General features: G+C 46.7%; 1 protein-coding gene across 5 annotated transcripts in view; it reads right to left on the bottom strand.

Moving 5' to 3' along the window:
• LOC139418034 (rap guanine nucleotide exchange factor 6-like) overlaps window positions 1-16,003 on the bottom strand; it is a 153,320-nt gene that overhangs the window by 3,954 nt on the left and 133,363 nt on the right. Inside the window, exons 24-31 of one of the 5 annotated variants that reach the window (XM_071167133.1) lie at window positions 12,976-12,999; window positions 11,896-12,116; window positions 10,952-11,128; window positions 8,068-8,346; window positions 7,756-7,881; window positions 6,283-6,505; window positions 2,345-2,895; window positions 352-639 (exon numbers count right to left, since the gene is read on the bottom strand). In XM_071167133.1, coding sequence (XP_071023234.1) covers window positions 352-639; window positions 2,345-2,895; window positions 6,283-6,505; window positions 7,756-7,881; window positions 8,068-8,346; window positions 10,952-11,128; window positions 11,896-12,116; window positions 12,976-12,999 — 1,889 coding nt within the window. Of the gene's footprint in view, window positions 1-55; window positions 640-2,344; window positions 2,896-6,282; window positions 6,506-7,755; window positions 7,882-8,067; window positions 8,347-10,951; window positions 11,129-11,895; window positions 12,117-12,975; window positions 13,000-16,003 lie in introns of those variants that run through there. The other 4 variants (XM_071167135.1, XM_071167132.1, XM_071167136.1 and 1 more) reach the window with 4 other exon arrangements.

Below are 16,003 nucleotides of genomic sequence, written 5' to 3'. Positions count from 1 at the left end.
CACTATCACAGACATATTGGTATGCTAAGTTATCGTCTCATGTGAAATGTGTCAAGCTAGTTTTGCCTCTAACTAAAGACATTTTGCCATTCCTAACATTCTATACTGTGACTTCACCTTCACCGGTTGATAACAGACAAAGGCCGCAACAAGCTGAGGCTCAGATTACATGCAAATCAGAGACATTCAACGGTGAACCATTTGCCAGGTAACCCAACTCTGCCACTAACTAGGTAACTCCTGCAACATCACAGAGAGCTATAGTCTAGTCTACTACAACATGGCCTGCCTGGTGCTATGGTCCTCTATGTTGTCCCTGGCTGGGGCTGGTCTCTGTCTTTCTCCACATACCATCCTCACTATCCTCCAGACCCTGTAGGCAGACGCTGCCTGGCCTGGACTGGCCCTGGGATTCGTGGCGGTGGTTCACCCCCAGTCTCCGGGCCTCCACCAGGCCTCCGGGGCTCTGTAGCAGCTTAGACCTCTGCAGGGCCACGCTATAGTCGGGCGGCCGCAAGTGGGGGAGCCGAGGAGGAGCTCCATCCTGTCCATTAACCAGGGTGAGGCCCTGGTATCCTGGAGGGGTTGGGGGAGGCCCCCTGTACCTATCGTCCTTGGTGGGAGAGGTTACGCAATACACTGGCCACCGGGAATGAGGGAGGAAATAGGGAAGGGGGGTGTGACGGTGATGAAGGGGGGAGGGAGGGAAAATAAAACAATGAGCTGTTTCACCACCATTATGTAGCTACTAAACCACTGAAATAAAGACACCGACAGGCAGGTGGTGTAGTTGGTGTGTGAGATGAATGGTAGCAGCAGATTTGGCATGTACTGTACTGCTCTTCAATAGGCCTGGGACGATACCAGTATCACGATACTCGTTAATATCTTAGCAAGGAAACAAAACAGTGGATTTAACTTCTTTAGGAAGTTAAGTGGATTAAAGTTATTTAAGAAAACAGTCCTAATGTTGGAAACAAACATTATGTTGTCAATTATGTATTTACCAAGCTATAAGTACACAATAGCAGGTTTTTTAAAAGGACCAAAGAGTGTGGCCTGCTTCATGTTTTTTTAATCTTTGCCATGGAAACATTTTGTGATACTGGAATCGTCCCGGCCCTACTTTTTAATCCTCCTGTCCATCCAGTCAGAGGACGATACAGTCGCTTCATCCCAAATGGCACCTGATTCCTTATTTAATGCCCATAGGGCTCTGGTCAATAGGAATGGACTACATAGGAAACCCTGGTCAAAAGTAGTGCACTTTATAGGGATACCACTATCTCAGTGCTCTGCTGCATTACAGAACACCGTCTCTGCTGCATTACAGAACACCCTCTCTGCTGCATTACAGAACACCCTCTCTGCTGCATTACAGAACACCCTCTCTGCTGCATTACAGAACACCGTCTCTGCTGCATTACAGAACACCCTCTCTGCTGCATTACAGAACACCCTCTCTGCTGCATTACAGAACACCCTCTCTGCTGCATTACAGAATACCCTCTCTGCTGCATTACAGAACACCCTCTCTGCTGAATTACAGAACACCCTCTCTGCTGAATTACAGAACACCCTCTCTGCTGCATTACAGAACACCCTCTCTGCTGCATTACAGAACACCCTCTCTGCTGCATTACAGAACACCCTCTCTGCTGCATTACAGAACACCCTCTCTGCTGCATTACAGAACACCCTCTCTGCTGCATTACAGAACACCCTCTCTGCTGCATTACAGAACACCCTCTCTGCTGCATTACAGAACACCCTCTCTGCTGCATTACAGAACACCCTCTCTGCTGCATTACAGAACACCCTCTCTGCTGCATTACAGAACACCCTCTCTGCTGAATTACAGAACACCCTCTCTGCTGAATTACAGAACACCCTCTCTGCTGCATTACAGAACACCCTCTCTGCTGCATTACAGAATATTAAGTAAACAGAAAAAGCCTGATTCACAGGTCATAGAAGTAGACCAGCTGGAGAATACAGTCTTTGGTAGAGTAGTAGTAAATGCAGCTGAGCAAATAGCACAAGCAGGGGACCCCGGTTAAAAGATCCCACTATTCTGCAGTTCTGTGGACCGCATGGGTGAAAAAACAGAAGCAATTTGTGCCACAGCTGGTTTTGAGAATGGTGGCCAGGCAAAGCGAGTGTATCCAAAGCCATAAGAGAGGAAGTAAAAATGTTTTTCCAAAAAGTGTACAAATCTGCTGTTGTCATTCCTCAACACACACCACACCCATCTACACACAACATGTCACAAGCGGGATTTACAGTTACACACTAACACCACAGTACAGTAGAGGTGATGGAGAAGACACAGTGGGACCCTCACCTATGAGGCCTTTCTCAGTGCTTGAAGTAACCGTTTTGTAGATGGGGGCTGTGCTTTGGGGTGCGTCGTGCCCCTCCCCGGGGGCAACTGAGGCACCGTCTGCAGTGCGGCGTTTGATGGTGCCGTATTTCCCCTCATATGTGTCAGACAGCGAGGATGACGAGGCCCAGCTCTGCTGTGATTGGTTGAGCTCTGAACTGTCTCTGGAGAGCCTCTTGGCGTCCTCTCCTCCCCTGGATCCCGACCCTGGTGCTCCCACTACCTCCTCTCCGGCTGGCCCAGCCTCCACCTCTACTATAGGCCCTGCTAGCTGGGTGTGGCGAAAGCCCCCAGGCGCCAGGTGGTCCCAGGCAGGGGGTCGGCCCAGGCCTAGAAGGGGGACAGGCATGCTCTGGAAGCTGTCATGGGAGTTGGAGGAGCAGGAGGTCCAGCTTCCCCGTCCGCTGTCGACCACGCTGTCCAGAGAAGCGTGGTCGGGGGCCAGTTCTTCTGTGGAGGTCGAGGAGGTGAAGGTGGAGCCCCGCATCACCTGGCCCCGCGCCAAAGACAAACTGACCAGGAGAAGAGAGAAGGAAACATAATGAAACAGAGAAGAAATGATAATGCAAGAATGGCACCGGAGAGGATGGCTGTCGTTTTATGTGCTCCTAACCAACTGTGATATTGTTGGACATCAGAACAGCGATTACTCACCTCGAACTGGACAAAGATTTTTTCTTTAAAGAGTCCGACGCAAAGGATATACTGCTTTCTCTGAAACGAACTCAAGTCCCTGTCATTTGCGTGAAGAAAATAATTTTATAGGTGAGTGAGTAAACCCCCTCTACCATCCAATTAGCCACTGTGCAATCATTGGATAACAAAATGGATGAGCTCCGTTCAAGGTTATCCTACCAATTGGACATTAAAAACGGTCATACCTTATGTTTCACTGAGTCGCTGCTGAACGGCGACATGGATAACATACAGCTGGCTGTGTTTTCGGCAAGATAGAACAGCTGCCTCCGGTAAGACAAGGGGGTGGCGGTCTGTGTCTATTTGTAAATAACAGCTGTTGCGCGAAATCTAATAATAAGGAAGTCTTGAGGTTTTGCTTGCCTGAGGTAGAGTAGCTCATGATAAGCAGTAGACCACACTATTTACCAAGAGTTTGTGTCTATATTTTTTGTAACTGTCTATTTAACACCACAAACCAATGCTGGCACTAAGACCGTACTCAACGAGCTGTATACGGCCATAAGAAAATAGGAAAATGCTCATCCAGAGGCGGCGCTCCTAGTGGCCGGGGACTTTAAAGCAAGCAAACTTAAATCCGTTTTACCTCATTTCTACCAGCATGTTAAATGTCCAACCAGAGAAGAAAAAAAAATCTAAACCACCTGTACTCCACACACAGAGACGCGTACAAAGCTCTCCCTTGCCCTCCATTTGGCAAATCTGACCATAACTCTATCCTCCTGATTCCAGCTTACAAACTAAAGCAGGCAGTACCAGTGACTCGCTCAAAAAGGAAGTGGTCAGAGGACGCAGATGCTATGCTACAGGACTGTTATGCTAGTACAGATTCTTCTGATGGCATTGAAGAGTACAACACATCAGTCACTGGCTTCCTCATTAAGTGCATCGATGAAGTCGTCCCCACAGTGACCGTACATACATACCACAACCAGAAGCCATGGATTACAGGCAACATCTGCACTGAGCAAAAAAGGTAGAGCTGCCGCTTTCAAGGAGCGGGACTCCAACCCAGACACTTACAAGAAATCACTCTAAGCCCTCCGACAAACCATAAAACAGGCAAAGCGTCAATATAGGACTAAGACTGAATAGTACTACACCGGCTCCGACGCTCGTCAGATGTGGCAGGGCTTGCAAACTATTACAGACTACAAGGGAAGCAGAGCCGCAAGCTGCCCAGTGACACAAGCCTTCCAGATGAGCAAAATAACCCCTATGCTCGCTTCGAGGCAAGCAACACTGCATGAGAGCATCAGCTGTTCCGAACGACTGTGATCACGCTGTCCGTAGCAGATGTGAGCAAGACCTTTAAATAGGTCAACATTCACAAGGCCGGATAGATTACCAGGACGTGTACTCAAAGCATGCGCGGACCAACTGGCAAGTGTCTTCACTGACATTTTCAACCTCTCCCTGACCGAGTCTGTCATACCTACATGTTTCAAGCAGACCACCATAGTTACATAAAAATAGTCCCTGTGCCCAAGAACACCAAGGTAACCTGCCTAAATGACTAACGACAAGTAGCACTCACATCTGTAGCCATGAAGTGCTTTGAAAGGCTGGACATGGCTCACAACACCATTATCCCAGAAATTCTAGAACCACTCCAATTTGCATACCGCCCCAATAGATCCAGAGATGATGCAATCTCTATTGCACTCCACACTGCCCTTTCTCACCTGGACAAAGGGAACACCAACGTGAGAATGCTATTCATTGACTACAGCTCAGCGTTTAACACCATAGTGCCCTCAAAGCTCATCACTAAGCTAAGGACCGTGGGACTTAACACCTCCCTCTGCAACTGGATCCTGGACTTCCTGTCATGTTACCTACCCTTACCACCTGGGGGTGACAACATCTACCACGCTGATCCTCAACACAGGGGCCCCTCAGGGGTGCATGCTCAGTCCCCTCCAGTACTCCCTGTTCACCAAAGACTGCATGGCCAAGCATGAATACAACACCATCATTAAGTTTTCCAACGACACAACAGCGGTAGGCCTGATCACTGACAACGATGAGACCGCCTATAGGGAGGAGGTCTGAGACCTGGCAGTGTGGTGCCAGGACAACAACCTCTCCCTCAATGTGATCAAGACAAAGGAGATGATTGTGGACTACAAAAAATGGAGGACCGAGCACGCCCCATTCTCATCGACGGGGCTGTAGTGGAGCAAGTTGAGAGCTTCAAGTTTCTTCAAGTACCAACAATCTTTCATGGTCCAAACACACCAAGACAGTCATGAAGAGGGCACGACAATGCCTCAGGAGACTGAAAAGATTTGGCATGGTTCCTCAAAAAGTTATACAGCTGCACCACCGAGAGCATCCTGACAGGTTGCATCACCGCCTGGTATTGCAACTGTTTGGACTCCATCCGCAAGGCACTACAGAGTGTAGTGCGTACGGCCCAGTACATCACTGGGGCCAAGCTTCCTGCCATCCAGGACCTCTATACCAGGCAGTGTCAGAGGAGGGTCCTAAAAATTGTCAAAGACTCCAGCCAGCCCAGTCAAAGACTGTTCTCTCTGCTACCGCATGGCAAGGATTACCGTAGCACCAAGTTTAGGTCCAAAAGGCTCCTTAACAGCTTCTACCCCCAATCAGTCTCACACTGCAGAGCACACAGTGTCTCTAGGATTTATCACTGTACCCACCATAAAGCAAAGTTGTGCTCTACTCCTTTCCTTCCATTAACCAGACACTGTTTGATTCATCTAAAATGTATTTTTTTACAGAGTGTGCCGGGAGTTCAAAAAAACAATATTTAATGAACAGACTGCCACCGCCACTGCAGCAGGTTCCAAGGTAATAAAATATTACACAAAAGGAGATTGTGACCAAGAAGTATATAATATTTATGCCAGGGAGGCATCATCCTGGAGGGACAGTAAAGGGGGTTGTTTACTTGTTGGAATTAAAAGCTGTCCACATAAAAGGAGCAGCACAGTTAATGTGGGAGTGAGTGAGTAAACATGTGATGTTGATAAACAGTGGCCTTTTATGATTTCCTGTTCACTGCTTTAACGAGCCAAGGACACAATTGGAACCCAGCTTGGAGGGGTGCGGGTCTGCTTTGAGGAGGTATACGATGTGTGTCTGGTGTAGGGATGACTAGTGTCAGTTGTTGTTGTAGGGTGTCTGCTTTGTCTACAGTGTGTGTGTGTGTGTGTGTATACGCGCGTGTGTGTTACCTGGTGCTGGGTTGGCTGCAGTCAGAGTTGGCATGTGTGAGTTGCGTGGTGGTGCCTGGGGTCTCTGTGGTGTCCCTGGTCTTGATGCCTTGGCGCTCCTCTGCAGGACCAGCAGGCATGGAGTCCACTGAGCAGTTACTGACGATGCTGGAGCGAGACGAAATCTCACTGTGGCTGGAGTCGGACAGGTTGTCTGACTTCCCTGCAGGCATCAGGGCATAGCCTGGGGGAGAACGAGGAGGAGATGATCAGCCTGGAGAAGTGATGATCCACACACAGCCTTTACCAACCTTCACTAGATCTAACCCCCTAGACTCTACTACAGACGCTCTACATACAGATCAGCAGCATGTCCAACACTAATCAGGACCGGCTTTAACAAAGTGTTTTATTTCAAAAACTGAAATCCTGTAAAAAAAATATATAAGTAGGATAAACATCTCATCTTTGTTTTAGTTTCTCCCATGCTCATCAATAACATCTGTAGAAAACTAATAATCAACAATGGGAGCACACTTTTCACATTGCAGTTGACCTGTAGAGCCTCTTCAACACAACATGCTTATCTTATTTTGTGAATGTCATAAATAACATCTAACGTTGAAGTATTTCGGTAACAAATTCTGAAAACTCAAGATCGTACTTCATATTAAATGGAGCTGCCTTTTAAAATCATTATGCATACTCTGTCACTCGTTGTGGATCAACTTGGACTGAACAATAACTAACATGTATGATACAAGACATGAAAATGTTCACCAACATCTTTCAATGAACTGCTGAAACCTCATGACAAAACTTTCTGTACACATAAAATACGTATTCAGTTCACTTCACACAGAATGGACTTCCTCAGTCTAGCAGATTGCCTCTGTCCTCTAAGCCAACTTTAGTGTTCATTATTTTACAGAGGGACTACTGTGCTACTTCCTCAGTCTGTCTTTCAGGTAGTCTTTCTCCTCTTATGTCGGTCTCTGCAGAGCCATACAAAGGCCCTGCTGGGGCTGGCTGACCTCCTTGCTTGCCCTTTGACCTGCTCAGCCTGTCTCTGTCCTGGGCTACCCTCCTGGGCCTCAGAGGGCCCCGTCTGCCCCGGACCCTCCACTGGTGTCCTAGCCACTAACACTGCAGACAGCCTTTCCCTAGACTGACTCCTCCCCCTCAGCATCCTGAACGGGGACAGCTCCCTCAGCCTCTTCCTCAGGGGGGACTCTGGTAGTCTGGACCTGGGGGGGGTTAGAGGCTCTGGCCCTGTCGAGGTCTCCGCCTGGGGAGTGCGGGTCCCTGGCCTGGTGGCCTTTGCGGCCCCTGCTTCAGGGTCTCCATTGTGCCCAGAGAGGCTCATCATCACTGGCCCTGCCTGCTCTGTCTCCACCTCCAACAGCACCTCCATCTCTCTGTCCCTGCCTTCCTCCCCGTCTCTGATGTGCTGCCTGGTCATCTGCAGGAACCTCTTGTGGAGGAGAGCCCCACCTATGCCGTAGCTGCGGCTGCCTGCCGTGCCTGCTTTGGTGCTGGCCTCGCTGGTCAGAGAGGATGTCGAGCCAGAACGGTTCATCTGGCTGTTGGTGTTATGCTGGGGGTTGGCCACGCCTCCCACTGTAGACAAACACAGGAGAGAGACGGGGAGAATGATTGAGGTGCTTGATTAAGACACAAAATTAGAGTATGGATAGGTGAGATGAGAGAATAGGACTACAGCAAGATGTGTATGTATGTACTGTGGGCGAGGGATGCTGGGTTTAGGTGCTGATATATAGAGGGTACTGACAGTGAGGTACAAACCTTTGATGAAGAATGTGTATGCTTGGTTCTGAGCTATGGGTATGAGTTGTGGGATGGATGAATGGATTGTAGAAGATGCTGTAGTGAGAGGTAATGTGAGGTAGCCAGGGTGTAGACCTTTGCGAGGGGAGCCCTGTGGCGATACAGTGGGGCTGGAATGCAGGGAGGAAACGGTGGACACAGTGTCTTCAGCAGGCCTCATCCCAAAACAGGAACCGTCCTCTGATTGGCTGTGCTGGGAGCTGGAAGGCTTCTTTATCACCTGAGGAGAGCTGGAGTCTGGGAGGGGGAGAGAGAGATACAAACTGTTACAGTCTGGGAGGGGGAGAGAGAGCGAGAGATACAAATTGTTATAGTCTGGGAGGGGGAAAGAGAACGAGAGATACAAACTGTTATAGTCTGTGAGGGGGAGAGAGAGCGAGATACAAACTGTTATAGTCTGTGAGGGGGAGAGAGAGCGAGAGATACAAACTGTTATAGTCTGTGAGGGGGAGAGAGAGCGAGATACAAACTGTTATAGTCTGGGAGGGAGAGAGAGCGAGAGATACAAACTGTTACAGTCTGAGTGGGAGAGAAAGAGAGATACAAACTGTTATAGTCTGTGAGGGGGAGAGAGAGCGAGAGATACAAACTGTTATAGTCTGGGAGGGGGAGAGAGAGATACAAACTGTTATAGTCTGGGAGGGGGAGAGAGAGATACAAACTGTTATAGTCTGGGAGGGGGAGAGAGAGCGAGAGATACAAACTGTTATAGTCTGTGAGGGGGAGAGAGAGTGAGATATACAAACTGTTATAGTCTGGGAGGGGGAGAGAGAGATACAAACTGTTATAGTCTGGGAGGGGGAGAGAGAGCAAGAGATACAAACTGTTATAGTCTGTGAGGGGGAGAGAGAGCGATATATACAAACTGTTATAGTCTGTGAGGGGGAGAGAGAGATACAAACTGTTATAGTCTGTGAGGGGGAGAGAGAGCGAGAGATACAAACTGTTATAGTCTGAGTGTGAGAGAGAGAGAGATACAAACTGTTACAGTCTGAGTGGGAGAGAGAGAGAGAGAGATACAAACTGTTACAGTCTGAGTGGGAGAGAGAGAGAGATACAAACTGTTACAGTCTGTGTGGGGGAGAGAGAGATACAAACTGTTATAGTCTGAGTGGGAGAGAGAGATACACACTATTATAGTCTGTGAGGGGGAAAGAGAGATACAAACTGTTACAGTCTGAGTGGGAGAGAGAGATACACACTGTTATAGTCTGTGAGGGGGAGAGATACACACCGTTATAGTCTGTGAGGGGGAGAGAGATACAGTGCATTCAGAAAGTATTCAGACCCCTTGACTTTTTCCACAGTTACGTTATAGCCTTATTCTAAAATGGATTCAATTGTATTCTTTCCTCAATCTACACACCCCCCTTAATGACAAAGCAAAAACAGGTTTAAAAAAACTGAAATACGATTTAAATAAGTATTCAGACCCTTTACTCAAAACTTTGTTGAAACACCTTTGGGAGTGATTACAGCCTAGAGTCTTCTTGGGTATGAAGCTACACAATTTATTTGGGAAGTTGCCCATTCTTCTATGCAGACCCACTCTGTCAGGTTGGATGGGGAGCGTCGCTGCACAACTATTTTCAGGTTTCTCCAGAGATGTTCTATCGGGTTCAAGTCCGGGCTCCGGCTGGGCCACTCAGGGACATTCAGAGACTTTTCTCAAAGCCACTTTTGCGTTGTCTTGGCATTGTGCTTAGGTTCGTTGTCCTGTTGGAAGGTGAACCTGCACTCCAGTCTGAAGTCCTGAGCGCTCTGGAGCAGGTTTTGTCAAGGATCTCTCTGTACTTTGCTCCGTTCATATTTACCCTCAATCCGGACTAGTCTCCCAGTCCCTGCTGCTAAAAAAAATACCCACAGCCTGATGACAGGTTTCCTCCAGACGTGATGCTTGGCATTCAGGCTAAAGAGTTTAATTTAGGTTTCATCAGACCAGAGAATCTTGTTTCTCATGGTCTGAGAGTCCTTTAGGTACCTTTTTGCAAACTCCAATGTCTCCACTGAAGTCCTGAATAACTGACCGTCCTCCCTTCCTGTTTAATGTCTCCACTGAAGTCCTGAATAACTGACCGTCCTCCCTTCCTGTTTAATGTCTCCACTGAAGTCCTGAATAACTGACCGTCCTCCCTTCCTGTTTAATGTCTCCACTGAAGTCCTGAATAACTGACTGTCCTCCCTTCCTGTTTGTGTCACCTCCCTGACCAAGGCCCTTCTCCCCGATTGCTCAGTTTGGCAGGGCGGCCAGCTCTAGGAAGAGTCTTGATGGTTCCAAACTTCTTCCATTTAAGAATGATGGAGGCCACTGTGTTCTTGAGAACCTTGAATGCTGCAGAAATGTTTTGTTACCTTTCCCCAGATCTGTCTCTCGACACAATCTTGTCTCTGACAATTCCTTCGACTTCATGGCTTGGATTTTTTCTCTGACATGCACTGTCAACTGTGGGACCAAATCATGTCCAATCAATTGAATTAAAAAAACCATGAGCTGGCGCACACCCAGAATAATAGTTTGTGTGGAGGTACTGACTAACGGCGAATAAACTATTCAAAAGAAATAAGTCACACACTCCAGGTGTAATCTCCCAGCAATTGAATGGGTATTTACCAACATTTCGGCATCACAGTGCCTTTACTCACTATAAAATCACTAATATGCAACATGTTTAACATTGAATAACAGATACTGTAGTCAAACTCAGTTGTCTTTGAATTGTATAGCATATCCTCTAATGCTATTTCTATCTAGAGGATCTTCCAACCGGGACTTCTGGAAATCTTGTGAAAGTTAATGGGTCATTTCCAACCCTAGAAGATAGTAACAGTTCCAGTGACTCACTGTGTGCGGTGTGAATGTCCTTGGAGGTGCTCTTCTTCCGTAGGGGGTAGAGGGGTACCTGGACCTGGAGCACCTGAGACACGCGGTTCTGGGTCTTCCCCCCGTGCAGCGGCGAGCGCAGCGACACGGGAGACATTTCCGACTTGTTGGACCGTCGCTCACTCAAGTTCTTGGACACTGTAGTCATCGAAACAGGACAGAATTAATTTGGCACCAGGCACTGCAAGATTATTATGTTCGCATACAGAAAGTCAGTAATCACAGAAACATCAGCACTATGAATGGCCTGACCAGTTACTCCTGAGGGTTGGTGTGTAAACATAGTAAACACAAAGACGAAAAAGAGGAAGCTAAGACAACAAGGTGGTCACAGAAAGGAAATGGAAATGTCTGACAAATTTATAGTAAGATTAATGAAATGGGTATATTTGTACAGCCTCTTGCTAAATGTATATTTTTTAATTTGTGTGATTATGAGTATTATTATTACAGCACTTTTTTCATTTTTAAACAAGGAGTAACTCCTCTTCTTACAGTAGGGCAATGCAGAATGTGAAACATATACTGCCCACTAGGTGGCAGTGGAAGGCAAGATAAAGACACTCAAGTGAACAAAACTTAATTCCAAGTGAATCGAGGAGATGTCCCATTTGTTCCATGTTGTCAGGCGTTGTAATACTTGGTGTGATTATAAGTATTATACCAGGGTTGGCGTCAATTCAAATTGAAGTCAGTCAATTCAGGAAGTAAACTGACGTTCCAATTCAACAATTAACTCTCACTTAAGCTTTTTTTAAAGATATTATATTTATTTCCAAATGTCATTTTTATTTTAAATTCAAATAACTTCCTTAATTGAGTCACTTAAATTTAAATAGACCCTGTGTTATACATTGTTGCATTTGGCCACCAAAATGGTAGTTATGGTGTTGACTCAGACTCACAGGTGCTGTAGGTAGGCTCACACTGTAGAGATATGGTCTGGTGTTTCTCCTCATCCGTCTCCACCGCCAGGTTGGACAGGTACTGCTTGACCTTACGGGCCATCTGAGCATCCTCGTACAGCTTCTTAGCATTGAGCAGCGAGCTGCGACGCACACGCTTCTTATGGGCCCCGCCCTGTACGTCTAACATGTTGGAGTTGGTGCTGCCCTGACTCAGAGACCTGGATGGAGGAGAGAAGAAGTGGATGGAGTGAGGAATGGAGCAAGGGAGAGAAGTATGGGGAAACATTAAACAGGGAGGGAGATCAGTCAGTTATTCAGGACTTCAGTGGAGACATTAAAAAGGGAGGGAGGACGGTCAGTTATTCAGGACTTCAGTGGAGACATTAAACAGGGAGGGAGGACGGTCAGTTATTCAGGACTTCAGTGGAGACATTAAACAGGGAGGGAGACCAGTCAGTTATTCAGAACTTCAGTGGAGCCATTAAACAGGGAGGGAGACCAGTCAGTTATTCAGGACTTCAGTGGAGACATTAAACAGGGAGGGAGACCAGTCAGTTATTCAGGACTTCAGTGGAGACATTAAACCGGGAGGGAGACACCAAACAGACATGCTCTACAGGTTATGGTCATGCAGTCTCTCAAAACTATTACCTTCCTGTCAAACTGTCACTGTAACACACGCTCAGGACATTCAGAGAGCACTTTGATGGGAAGGTCACTTAACATGATTCTGAATACAGAGCATTGGAGCATAGCAGGTTCTAACACAACCATGCAACAAGGATGCCTCTCGCTGATGCACCATGCTGAAACAAATGGGTAAATGAAACATACCATTCTGTTTGACAGTCAAAAATGGTTAGAACATTAAATTAATCTGGGTAAAATGGCAGGATGCACACACAATGCAAAATAGAGTTGTCTGATCCAATGGTGATCTTTTGGACAGGATGGATTTGCGAATGAAAGAGTTAGGGACCGATCGACACACGAAAGGGGCATGCGGTTTGGGAGGGCGCTGGCGACTGGGGTGCGTGCATGGTGACTGGGTGGCAGGACTATTACCAGGGGACTTACCCTAAACTCTTCCACCTCTTCTTCCTGCAAGCAAGACCCAATGACATTGAAACAGTACAGTCAAGGAAGTGCAGAGGCACCGCCACCACTGAAGGAGGTGACCGAGGATGGGGGGACAGGCACACACAGAGACAGGTAACGAGTGGAGGACAGAGGAGCCTCTTAAAGAAGAAGTTACAGGTCTGTGAGAGCCAGAAATCTTGCTTGTTTGTAGGTGACCAAATACTTATTTTCCACCATAATTTGCAAATTCATAAATTCATAAAAAATCATACAATGTGATTTTCTGGATTTTTTTTCTCATTTTGTCTGTCATAGTTGAGGTGTTCCTATGATGAAAATTACAGGCCTCTCTCATCTTTTTAAGTGGGAGAACTTGCACAATTGGTGGCTGACTAAATACTTTCTTCCCCCACTGTATAGGGGATACCGGCACCGAGTCAATGTGCGGGGGTACAGGTTAGTCGAGGTAATTTGTACATGCAGGTAGGGGTAAAGTGAGGCAGCAGTGAGAACAGTCTATGACATGGGTGACTGGAATCTTTGACAATTTTTGGGGCTGTCCTCTGACAACTCCTAGTATATACAGTTGAAGTCGGAAGTTTACATACACCTTAGCCAAATACATTTAAACTCAGTTTTTCACAATTCCTGACATTTAATCATAGTAAAAAATCTGTTTTAGGTCTGTTAAGATCACCACTTTATTTTAAGAATGTGAAATGTCAGAATAACAGTTTAAATAATTATTTATTTCGGCTTTTTTTTCCCTTTCATCACATTCCCAGTGGGTCAGAAGTTTACATACACTCAATTAGTATTTGGTAGCATTGCCTATAAATTGTTTAACTTGGGTTAAACTATGTAGGTAGCCTTCCACAAGCTTCCCACAATAAGTTGGGTGAATTTTGGCCCATTCCTCCTGACAGAGCTGGTGTAACTGAGTCAGGTTTGTAGGCCTCCTTGCTCGCACACGCCTTTTCAGTTCTGCCCACACATTTTCTATAGGATTGAGGTCAGTGCTTTGATGGCCACACCAATACCTTAGTTGTCCTTAAGCCATTTTGCCACAACTTTGGAAGTATGCTTGGGGTCATTTTCCATTTGGAAGACCCATTTACGACCAAGCTTTAACTTCCTGACTGATGTCCTGAGATGTTGCTTCAATATATCCACAAAATTGTCTTCCCTCATGATGCCATCTATGTTGTGAAGTGCACCAGTCCCTTCTTCAGCAAAGCACCCCCAAAACATGATGCTGCCACCCCAGTGCTTCACGGTTGGGATGGTGTTCTTTGGCTTGCAAGTCTCCTTTTTCCTCCAAACATAAATGTTCATTATGGCCAAACAGTTCTATTTTTGTTTCATCAGACCAGAGGACATTTCTCCAAAAAGTACAATCTTTGTCCTCATGTCCAGCCGTAGTCTGGCTTTTTTTATGGCAGTTTTGGAGCAGTGGCTTCTTCCTTGCTGAGCAGCCTTTCAGGTTATGCCGATATAGGACTCGTATTTCTGTGGATATAGACACTTTGTACTTGTTTCCTCCAGCATCTTCACAAGGTCCTTTGCGGTGGTTCTGGGATTGATTTGCACTTTTCGCACCAAAGTACGTTAATCTCCAGGAGACAGAACATGTCTCCTTCCTGAGCAGTATGATGGCTGCGTTGGTGATGATGGCTGCGTCCATGGTGTTAATTCTTGCGTACTATTGTTTGTACAGATGAACATGGTACCTTCAGGCATTTGGAAATTGCTCCCAAGGATGAACCAGACTTGTGGAGGTCTTGGCTGATATGTCTTGATTTTCCCATGATGTCAAGCAATGAGGCACTGAGTTTGAAGGTAGGCCTTGAAATACATCCACAGTTAAACCTCCAATTGACTCAAATTATGTCAATTAACATAACAGAAGCTTTAAAGCCCTGCCATCATATTCTGGAATTCTCCAAGCCGTTTAAAGGCACAGTCAACTTCGTGTATGTAAACTTCTGACCCACTGGAATTGTGATACAGTGAATTATAAGTGAAATAATCAGTCTGTAAACAATTGTTGGAAAAATTTGTAGATGTACTAACCGACTTGCCAAAATTTTTGTTTGTAAACAAGACATTTGTGGAGTGGTTGAAAAAACAGTTTAATTGACTCCAACCTAAGTGTATGTAAACTTCCGATTTCAACTGTAGGTCCTGGATGGCAGGAAGCTTGGCCCCAGTGATGTACTGGGCCGTACACACTACCCCTCTGTAGCGCCTGACAGCCAGATACCGAGAAGTTGCCATACCAGGCAGTGATGCAACCTGTCACGATACTCTCGATGGTGCAGCTGTTGAACTTTTTGAGGATCTGGGGACCCATGCAAAATCTTTTCAGTCTCCCGAGGGGGAAAAGGTTTTGTCGTGCCCTCTTCACGACTGTCTTGGTGTGTTTGGACCATGCTAGTTCGTTGGAGATATGGACACCAAGGAACTTGAAACTCTCAACCTGCTCCACTACAGCCCCGTCGATGTTAATGGGGGCCTGTTCAGCCCACCTTCTCCGGTAGTCCACGATCAGCTCCTTTGTCTTGCTCACATTAAGGGAGAGGTTGTTGTCCTGGCACCACACTGCCAGGTCTCTGACCTCCTCCCTATAGGCGGTCTCATCGTTGTTGGTAAAACAGGACTACCACCGTTTTGTCGACTACCATGGCCATGCAGTCATGGGTGAACAGGGAGTACAGGAGAACACTAAGCACGCACCCCTGATTGGCCCCAGTGTTGAGGATCAGCATGGCAGACATGTTATTGCCTACCCTTACCACCTGGGGGCAGCCTGTCAGGAAGTCCAGGATCCAGTAGCAGAGGGAAATGTTTAGTCCCAGGGTCCTTAGCATTGTGATGAGTTCTGTGAGCACTACTGTGTTGAACGCTGTGCTGTAGTCAATGAATAGCATTCTCACACAGATGTTCCTTTTGTCCAGGTGGGAAAGGGTAGTGTGGAGTGCGATAGAGTTTGCTTCATTTGTGGATCTGTTGTGACGGTATGTGA

The sequence above is a fragment of the Oncorhynchus clarkii genome, chromosome 10, assembly GCF_045791955.1.
Source record: "Oncorhynchus clarkii lewisi isolate Uvic-CL-2024 chromosome 10, UVic_Ocla_1.0, whole genome shotgun sequence".
Classification (NCBI taxonomy): Eukaryota; Metazoa; Chordata; class Actinopteri; order Salmoniformes; family Salmonidae; genus Oncorhynchus; species Oncorhynchus clarkii.
Note: the sequence above shows the minus strand (reverse complement) of the source record. Positions and strands in the feature narration are given on the sequence as shown.